At 42.7% G+C, this 10,199-nt stretch overlaps 1 protein-coding gene across 1 annotated transcript; it reads left to right on the forward strand.

Annotated features, from left to right (window-relative positions):
* The first annotated feature begins 912 nt into the window (after positions 1-912).
* On the forward strand, positions 913-1,608 carry LOC138361022 (piggyBac transposable element-derived protein 4-like). Its single transcript, XM_069320491.1, has one exon. It carries the CDS (start codon positions 913-915, stop codon positions 1,606-1,608), a length of 696 nt encoding a protein of 231 aa, XP_069176592.1.
* The last annotated feature ends 8,591 nt before the right edge of the window (positions 1,609-10,199 follow it).

Raw genomic sequence — 10,199 nt, forward strand, 5'->3', positions numbered from 1 at the left:
ACGTTCACCTCTGCCGCAGACTATCAGTAAAGTGTTCTTGGCGCTCTAACACCAGCCAAGCTCTGCTTCCATGTACTTCACAGGAATCAGATAATCTCCCATGACGTCTGCGGTACTAATGCTTCTGCTTGGGTCCACTGGATGGGGCTTCCTAGCCTCCAAATTGGGACCTCATTCGAGCGTTTCCGCTCTCGGTGACGGGCTGTGACACACTATACCCGCAGCGCCGGACCGCCCAGAGCCCTCTGCCTTGTGACGTTATGCCTCCCGAGGGCTCCTCGTCATTGGTCTATATTGTCACGTGACCCTACCTGGCGTCAGAATCAACTAACGGCAGGCGTCACGCTCCTTTGGCGGGAAGTGGAAAGCCTCGACGCCATTTTGTAACATCAAAAGGGCGTAAGCTACTTGTAAACCCAAACTAAATCGGCTAATTCACTGCCAACACGATAACTTTCTATACCTTTATATATATATCAAAATGTTCCCTGAGCATCAGAGAACGTGCAAGTCGCAGAGATATGACTCTTGATGCCGGGACAGGAAAGACATAGGGGTGGGATACCATCACAGTACCTAACACAGGGGCCTGACACGAGTGATGAGGAGTATGCGTTGGACGATGTCGAGAGTGTGTACAGTACACGCACCTCACCCGGCCTCCCACGCTGCCCTGGGTCAACACCACTGGAGTTACCATCACCCATCTGTCACCGGACGTAAGTCTACTGGGTGATACTACATGTTATGAGTCATTTTCTGGATTCAATGCCACTATACGGAGTTTGGCTGCCCCAGCACTGCCCCTGCCCAAGGCAGCGCCAGCATCTCACGTGGCCTGACGACAATGCGTCCTCGTCTTCAGGTGTTTGTGGTAGGCCTGAACTATGCAAAACAGTCTTTTCTCCTGGCATGCCCACGTGCAGCTCTAGCACAAGACGTAGTAGCCGTGGTGTTGGCGCCTGGGCTGGTGATGATCGTGCTGGTGTTGACACCAAAACCAAAAATACGGGTGTAATTGTTTGGCAGGACTGTGAGAATTTTGTCGCACAAATTCCAGCATTTGATTATACAGATGTTGGTGTGATACCCTTATTCTCCTACACTAATGAGGATATGCCTGAAATTGATTATTTTATGGCATATTTCGATCAACCATTCATGGACCATCTCGTTGCAGAGACGAACCAATACGCTCTGGAACTCACTGACTCTGGAATTTTACCTGCCTCTCGATTGACACGTTGGAAAGACACGACTATTGAGGAAATGTATGTGATTTTAGCGTTGACCATGATGATGAGGCATGCAGATAAACACGTGATCCAGCATTTTTGGAACAAAGACAGCCTTATTCCTACCCCCTTATTCTACAAGGACATGTCTCGTGATAGGTTCCTGTTGCTTCTCAGGTGCCTCAACTTTGAGAACAATGCTAAGGAAGACAGACACGACAGACTGTGGAAAGTGCGGAAGATATTTAGTGAATTGAAAGGAAAGTTTCGTGACTATTTTGTACCAGCACAGAGTGTCTTGACTGATGAATCGCTAGTCCTCTTCAAGGGACAACTCGCGTTCAAGCAGTACATTCCATCAAACCGGCACTAGATGAACAAATCCACAAGGGCAGTGACGAGGATTCGAACCTACGTCCGAGAGCATCCCAGACGTTGCCTTAATCGACTGAGCTACGACAGGGTAGTTGTGTACAGCAACTTACATGTCGAGATGGTCAAGATCCACACGGCTTCTCAAGCAGTGTCGTGAAAACACTCATGGAACCGTTGCTGAACAAGGAGTATATCCTGTTCACAGACAATTATTATACCAGCCCCTTGCTAACCCAGAGTCCTCCTTGTCCACAACACCGGCGTATGTGGCACTGTCAAGGCCCACAGGAGGGAAATGCTAGTGTCTGGCATTGGTATTGCAGTGGCTGATTGCCAACTGAGAAAGTGTGATAAAATGTTGTCAGTGTGCTGGAGGGACAGACGCGAGGTGAATATGTTGACAACTATTCACACCGGTGTCATGTTGGACAACTATTCACTTTGCAACCTTGTTGCAAAGTGAACTTTGCAACAAAGTTGCTAATGTATAAACCTGATTGTGTCATTGATTACAATGTAAATATGCGATTTGTAGATAAATGTGAAATGATGGTTGGTGCTGTCGAGTGCGTGAGAAAATCTGTGAAGTGGATAAAGAAATTGTTTTCCACCTCGTTGACGTTGCAGAGCTGAACTGTTTCAACACGTATCTCGTGAAATATGGCAGGAGACAACCTATCCGTACATTCAGTGTTGCTCTAGTGTCACAACTACTGGTGAGGTATGGGTGGAGGGCAATGTTGTGACGCATGGGATGTGCCAGCAACAAGGCCTCACTCAGTTCCAGACAGACTCAGGGGTAAAGAACACCTTGCTGTACACAAGCTTGGTTATATGCCAAGCAAAGGCACACGAGAAAAGGGTAAACATCCCTGCGTTGTTTGCAAGAACACGCAATGTAGGGAACAGAAGCGAAGATCCATCTGCACCTGGTGCGTTGAGTGCAAAGTTGCCTTGTGATCTGTTGACTGCTTCAGTGATTATCACACACTTACGCAGTTCTAAGTGTGTTGACAGTGATTATAGTTTGTGATAGTGTACAGTGTGTTAAATAAGTTGCAAATATAAATAATTGAACATATAATATAGAAAATATGAACAATATTTGTGGACACATTTGTGATACATGTAACACATTTTCTTTGAACAGTACGGATGTTCTATTTCCTGGTTATTGTAAACCTGTTCAATATATATAGAATTAGCCAGAAAAAAACAAAGAAATGCATTTGTAAATGTACAGAAAAAATGATCATAAAATTATTTGCGGCAACTCGCGCTTGTATAATCTGGCGTGTGACTGGCTGCGGGAGGCTACGGAACGGACAACCACCCAGCTGTGACGGCACCCAACATTTTCTGGACACCACTGCGGCCAAAGTAAGTACATTTATGCAATTTTTTCAACATATATGTGATCAGAGGAGGGCATTTAACACTTTTCGAAACAAAATAATTTTGTCAAAAAATTTATTTTCTGCACACAGTGGGAATATCATATTTTAAGGCAGCACAGCACAGTAGTTAAAGAACTCCAGAGCCACATAGGGCCTGCGAGAATCAGCTTAAAAACAAATGAACCTTGCTTCATAAATAGGAACTGGCATGTATACGAGAACGCATTTTGTGTCAAATTCACGAAATTGCATAAAGTTCAGCAGTAACATGAAATCGTTTACAGAGGATGGCGGTACAAAAAGGTTTGATAAGGAAAAATAACTGAGCAGCCAAAGCTCTCAACAGACTTTGACTCTTCCGTAAAATGAACAGTAGCAAGTGAATGACAGATAAACTGTTAGAAGAAAAGACTATTTCATAATTGTAGAAAGACTCTCATGAGATATGCCAATACTGATCACGGATCTTAAAGCGACGCAACGCCGGTTTCCTGAGTAGTTTAGGGATGCTGATTCCATGCCGTTGTGCACCTTTAATATTTTCTTCTAAGAGAATGCTCTGGATTGGAGGAGGATGAAAGAAACCAGAGCAAAATATAGATTTGGGATGGGACGGGGGGAAGGAATGGTGCCCAACCACTTGTGGACGGTCGGGGATTGAACGCCGACCTGCATGTAGCGAGACCGTCGCTCTACCGTCCAGCCCAAGTGGTTGGACAAGGGTCGATGGAGAACCCAATGAATATGTGAAACAGCTATAGTTTAGTTCAGATGGCATTAGAGAGCATAAACAAAAACGCGTTCACTATCTGCAAGTCCCACTTCCTCCCCTCTCACAAAATATAGGTAAGGTAAGACCTTGAGAGCATTGACCCAGAGATAATTGACATAGGACGACCAGGACAGGTTGAAGTAAGGGTCCAAAAACTTTGCATACATGCTGGTGAGAGTAGCATGGAAGGAGAGGTGTTGGTGAGAGTAACATGGAAGGAGAGGTGCTGGTGAGAGTAGCATGGAAGGAGAGGTGCTGGTGAGAGTAGCATGGAAGGAGAGGTGCTGGTGAGAGTAGCATGGAAGGAGAGGTGCTGGTGAGAGTAGCATGGAAGGAGAGGTGTTGGTGAGAGTAACATGGAAGGAGAGGTGCTGGTGAGAGTAGCATGGAAGGAGAGGTGCTGGTGAGAGTAGCATGGAAGGAGAGGTGCTGGTGAGAGTAGCATGGAAGGAGAGGTGTTGGTGAGAGTATCATGGAAGGAGAGGTGTTGGTGAGAGTAGCACCTAAGGAGAGGTACTGGTGAGAGTAACATGGAAGGAGAGGTGTTGGTGAGAGTAACATGGAAGGAGAGGTGTTGGTGAGAGTAACATGGAAGGAGAGGTGCTGGTGAGAGTAGCATGGAAGAAGAGGTGCTGGTGAGAGTAGCATGGAAGGAGAGGTGTTGGTGAGAGTATCATGGAAGGAGAGGTGCTGGTGAGAGTAGCATGGAAGGAGAGGTGCTGGTGAGAGTAACATGGAAGGAGAGGTGTTGGTGAGAGTAGCATGGAAGGAGAGGTGTTGGTGAGAGTAGCATGGAAGGAGAGGTGCTGGTGAGAGTAGCATGGAAGGAGAGGTGCTGGTGAGAGTAACATGGAAGGAGAGGTGTTGGTGAGAGTAGCATGGAAGTAGAGGTGCTGGTGAGAGTAGCATGGAAGGAGAGGTGCTGGTGAGAGTAGCATGGAAGGAGAGGTGCTGGTGAGAGTAGCATGGAAGGAGAGGTGTTGGTGAGAGTATCATGGAAGGAGAGGTGCTGGTGAGAGTAGCATGGAAGGAGAGGTGTTGGTGAGAGTAGCATGGAAGGAGAGGTGCTGGTGAGAGTAACATGGAAGGAGAGGTGTTGGTGAGAGTATCATGGAAGGAGAGGTTGTGGGAAAAACCTGCTGGGATTGATATAAGAGGAGACTACCAGGGACTTGTACTGAACTAAATTAAAAAATTACTGTCTGCAAATTAATTCAACTAAAATCTCTAGCTAGGGTTGTAAATCCTAATTCCTCTTTTCCTAATGACAGACTGTGGGCTGTAAGGGACAGGTGGGGTGAATGACTTGTTGATAGAAGTTCCAGTCCACCTGTAGACAGGGATCTCACATCAGCTTGTATTTTATACAAGGATAAGATTTGATAAATTCAGTTATCTGACTGAACACTGGCTCTGTTTAAATCAGAGATTTAAACATACATAGTCTAACCTAGTACCATAACTTAACAGCCAATATGTACTTATACTATAAACAACAAATTAAATTGTAAAAGTATAATAAATGACCTTAAATGTAGTCTTAATACTATTAACTTAGTACTAGAAATTATATTCAATTAAATGAGCTTATATGATAACTTAAAAATTAACTAAGCAAACAATTGATAACTTAATTTATATATTCAAATATATATGCAGACATATTCAATTTATATGATACAGTTAGCTTGAGTGAATCTCTTCCCACGCTATGGACACTTGTGAGGTTTTTACTTATTGAGGCTGAATTCTTTTCTGACAGAATGGACACTCATGAGGTTCAGTGCTTGGATAAGATTCACAGCTACACTACAATTTTAATAAACGTACCGATGAATGAGGCTTTGCCTCGCTTTTTAACCAACAGACAGATTTATAGGATATTAAAGTTACACAAGCATACAATTGGCCAATCATACACCAAATAACCCTCAATATACTTCTCTGCCAGTCGGGGTGCCTGTCTGACAAGTTTGCCAGACTGATTAACTCTCTCTTGTTGAGTTTAGGCACGATATTTTGCTACAGCGTTGCTGTATGATGATCTGGTAGCGTTGCTACGTGATTATCCTGCAGTTGCAGAAGAATGATTCGAGATAAAAGTTTATGAATGAAGGTGGAGGAAACCGTGTCACTGATCTCCACTATACACTCTATTTTATGTGAATGTTCACGGATTTTCCTTGTAGATATTGTCCAGGTACTCCCCCAGTTCTAGAGAGTATTCACTGGCGATAAAAATGTTAGATAAGGTGTCCTTGAGCTGGTAATGTTCGCTAAGGATCAGTCACTTGTTCACTCATTTGTAAACAAACGCGGAGTGCCGCTGGGCTTGATGGGCGCTTCACCCCCCCCATCGCCCTGCCATGCTCTCTGAGCACGGTAGCCTTCTATGAATATTGATTGATTATTTTTACAGTCTAGACTTATGATTAAGATAAGATGTGATTATAATATAATTAGATATAAGATTTAAAGATTATAAGTAGTATTTGAAAGTACCACTGATTCTTATTAAGGATTCGATTTTTAATCTACCGGATGTTGAATCAATGTTCCAATAGTTTTTTAATTAAGAAGTCCTTCTAGAAGCTTCTGGATCCTTGAGAACTCATGTACAAAGTCACGTAGGCATCAAAAGGGCCCCTGTTGCGTACGTGTTCATGGTGCCATTGTCATCCAGGATCAAGCTATATAATGAATCTGTAATGATTCAAATATGATTTTGATACGATTTAGATATGATTTTGATATGATTTAGATATGATATAGAAATTATACATTTCTTAGATGATTATTAGATATGGTGGGTAAAAATTTCCCACATCTTCCAGAGGGAGAGAACTGGCACAGAGTCCAATACTTAGGACAATAGTAACCATATGTATTTATTTACTCTCCATTGGATTGATAATACAAGTGCAGATTTTGCTTGCACTTTTCTGCTGCTGTCCGTTGTGGACGATTGTGTCTGTTAGGAGTCAGTGGGTCTTGTGGAGTTAGAGTGTCTTGAGGTCTCTCAGGATCTAACTGCAGCTGGCTCACTGATTCCATGTGGATGAGTTTGTCCAATGTCTTCAGGGAAGTTGTTCCTTTAGACAGGATTTTGACTATTCTCAAAATCCCCTGACTATCTGGATGGACTGAGACAACTTTACCTAATGGCCAGTCAGCCCTAGGGCCATCACTGTCTACCAAGACAATATCGCCAGGTTGGAGATTAGCTATATTATGTGGGACATTGGCCCCATAGTGATGTTCTCGTAGAGATGTAAGATATTCTTTTGTCCAAACATCATTCCATTTTTGGATTATGCTGGACAGATGCTTATACCCCTGAACCAACTCGCTCTGACCCACATATGAGGGATCTCTGATCTCATCATCCTCTAGAGATGGTACTGGAGTCAGAAGTCTTCCATACATTAGGTGGGCAGGACTTAATGGCTCATGTTGAGTAGGATCCTCAGACAAGTAAGTCAACGGCCGGTTATTCACCCTTGATTCTATTTCCGTGATTACTGTCTGGCGTTCTTGAAGATTGATTTTCTGACGGTGTAGAGATTTTCTCAAGGATCTTTTTACAGTTCCTATTAACCGTTCATAAAATCCTCCGTGCCATGGGGCTCTCGGAGGGATAAATTTCCATCTGCAATGACGCTGTTCCAGTGTGGAAGTAACTGCAGGATGGGAACAGATTTCCCGTAGACATGCTTCTCCAGCTACCAAGTTTGCTCCATTATCTGAAATCATCAGCTTAGGGCATGATCGGCGTGCTGCGAATCTGCGGAAAGCTTGAATAAATGATTGAGCAGTCATATCGGGTGTTACCTCTAGATGTACTGCCCTGGTGGTAGCACAGGTGAACAGACAGATGTATGCCTTGATAGGTTGCTTATCTGCAGTCCCTGTTAGATATATTGCTCCTGTATAATCTACTCCTGTCGTTTCGAAAGGTTGTAGATGGACCACTCGTTCCTTTGGCAGGGGTGGTGGCCCTGGATAAGAGCAAGTTCTTGCATCGTACCTTCGGCATATCATGCAATTCTTCAAGATTGATTTGACTGACTGTCTTCCCTGAGGAATCCAGTACTGCTGTCTGATTTGTGTGAGTGTGTCTAACACTCCTCCATGTTTGATGATTTGTTGATGTGTATGCAACACAATCAACCTTGTGATCCAATGATTTTTTGGTAAAAGCCATGGATGCACGGTATCTAGATTGATATCTGCGTGTTTAAGTCTCCCTCCACAACGCAGAATGTTGTGATTTTCTTGGTCTATCCACAGACCGAGATTGTGTTTTAACTTATGCGGAAGATTTTCATAGTTATTCCCATAAGTTTCTCTCTGGGCTTGTCTTACCCAATAGATAAGTGCATCTGGAAAAGTGTATTTTATACCTTTTTTCCTGAGATATTGAAACACGTTCTGTGTTACATTGATTAATTTGATGAGCGAGGAGTAACGAGTACAATCCAAGACTGATATTTGAGCTTGCTGCCTGGTGGTAGTTATGGTTTGTGTCGTAATGACGTGTGGCTTTTGTTCAGGCCAACTACCATTCACTAACCATCGAGGCCCATGAAACCAAATATCTGCCTTTGCAAACTGTTTAAATGTCATACCTCTTGTTAAGAGATCAGCTGGATTATCCTTTGTTGGTACATGCAACAATTGAAAGCCTGCGGAAATTTCTTTAATTTCCGAGACGCGATTTTTTACATATGGAGTTGGACAGTTGTCGTTTCGTACCCATTGTAAGACAGCTTCATTGTCAGACCATATAATGACATCTTTGATGTTCATGGTAGACAAGACTTGTTTGATATGCACTGCTAAGCGTGTTCCAGTTAGCAGTGCTGTTAGTTCCATCTGAGGCAAAGTCCTCTTTTTTAATGGAGCGACTCTGGCCTTAGAGGTGATAAGATATGATTGATTAGAAGTCACTAAGTAAGCACAAGCTCCAAAAGCTTTGGCTGACGAGTCTGCGAATACATGTAGTGATACTTCCTCATTTTCCTCGACTATGTGTCTCGGAAAGATTATCTTTTCAACTAAAGTTTGTTCTTGAGCCACTTCCATCCAAGCTTTTTGTAACTGGATTGGTAGTGGATCATCCCAACCAACCTTAGCTTTCCATGCTTGTTGCACCAATAAACGCCACTTGATAGTCAAAGGATTTAGTAGACCAAGTGGGTCGAATACTTTGCTAACTTGTGAAAGCAAATCCCTTTTTGTAGTGATGTTGTAATTTACTGGCACAGATTTGATCGATATTGTGTCCGAGATTAAATCCCAATCCATACCTAACACCTTTTGTGATTCTGGTACGTGATATTCAGGGTAATCTCTTGCTATTTGATTATTCAATGTTGCATTATTAGAGGCCCAAGATTGTAGTGGCATGTTTGCACCTTGTAGCTCCTTGTTGGCCTCTTGATATAATTGTAACAGTTCAGTAGTACTGTTAACTGTCCCTTGAAAATTATCTACATATAGATTTTGACTGATTTCAGTCTTACAGGGACTTGATGATTTCTTCAGATGAGTATCTAGAGTTGCTTGCAATAGAAATGGACTGCTTGTCGCGCCGAAAAGAACTGAAGAGAATCTGAAAGTCACTACAGGACTATTGACATCTTCTGGGTTCTCTACCCATAGAAACTTAGTGAAGTCTCTATCTTCTTCCTGTAAGCCAACTCTTAGAAAGGCCTTACTTATATCTGCTGAATACGCATATTTGTTAAGTCTAAACTTCAACAGTATGTCATACAATTTCTGAGTTAGACTTGGACCTGTTTGCAAACAATCATTTAGACTGGTTCCTTGGGGTCCAGATTTAGAGCTACAATTAAAAACTATCCGTAAAGGAGTCGTTTTTGATTCTCTCATTACAGCCATGTGTGGTAAAAAATGGCCTATTTGCGTATTGTCATGTTTCACGACTTCGATGAATTTATTCTTTAATTGTTGAGCAATAATCTCATGATAGAGTTTTAAATGCTCAGGCCTTTTTCTTAGCTTTGCTAGTTGAGATTTAAATTGACTGTAAGCCATGTGATAATTGGTAGGTAAGGTTTTATGGTTGATTTTCCATGGTAGCCTTACCCAGTACTGTCCATCATGGTACTGTACAGTTTCTAAGTATTGATTGTATGCACAGACATCATCAGGACTTGGTTGTTCAGGAATTATTCCTATGGCATCAAGTTCCCACAATTGAGGTACAGATTCCAATCCATCATCAATCATGTGGGGGATTTTAAGTGGTGACTGTTCTTTGCCTAGTCATGCCACTATTACAGTTTCTGTATGATGTGATTTTTCAGGAGTTGAAGGTTCAAGATCTAGTATAGGTCCTGTCATCAATATGCCTCCTGCTGATTTGAGTATATTCATACCCATAGATTCTTCTGA

This window comes from Procambarus clarkii, unplaced genomic scaffold (assembly GCF_040958095.1).
Source record: "Procambarus clarkii isolate CNS0578487 unplaced genomic scaffold, FALCON_Pclarkii_2.0 HiC_scaffold_146, whole genome shotgun sequence".
In the NCBI taxonomy this organism is placed as follows: domain Eukaryota; kingdom Metazoa; phylum Arthropoda; class Malacostraca; order Decapoda; family Cambaridae; genus Procambarus; species Procambarus clarkii.

Excerpts from the sequence above, each read along its gene's own strand:
- LOC138361022 (XM_069320491.1), top strand. The coding sequence starts at position 913 with ATGCCCACGTGCAGCTCTAGCACAAGACGTAGTAGCCGTGGTGTTGGC.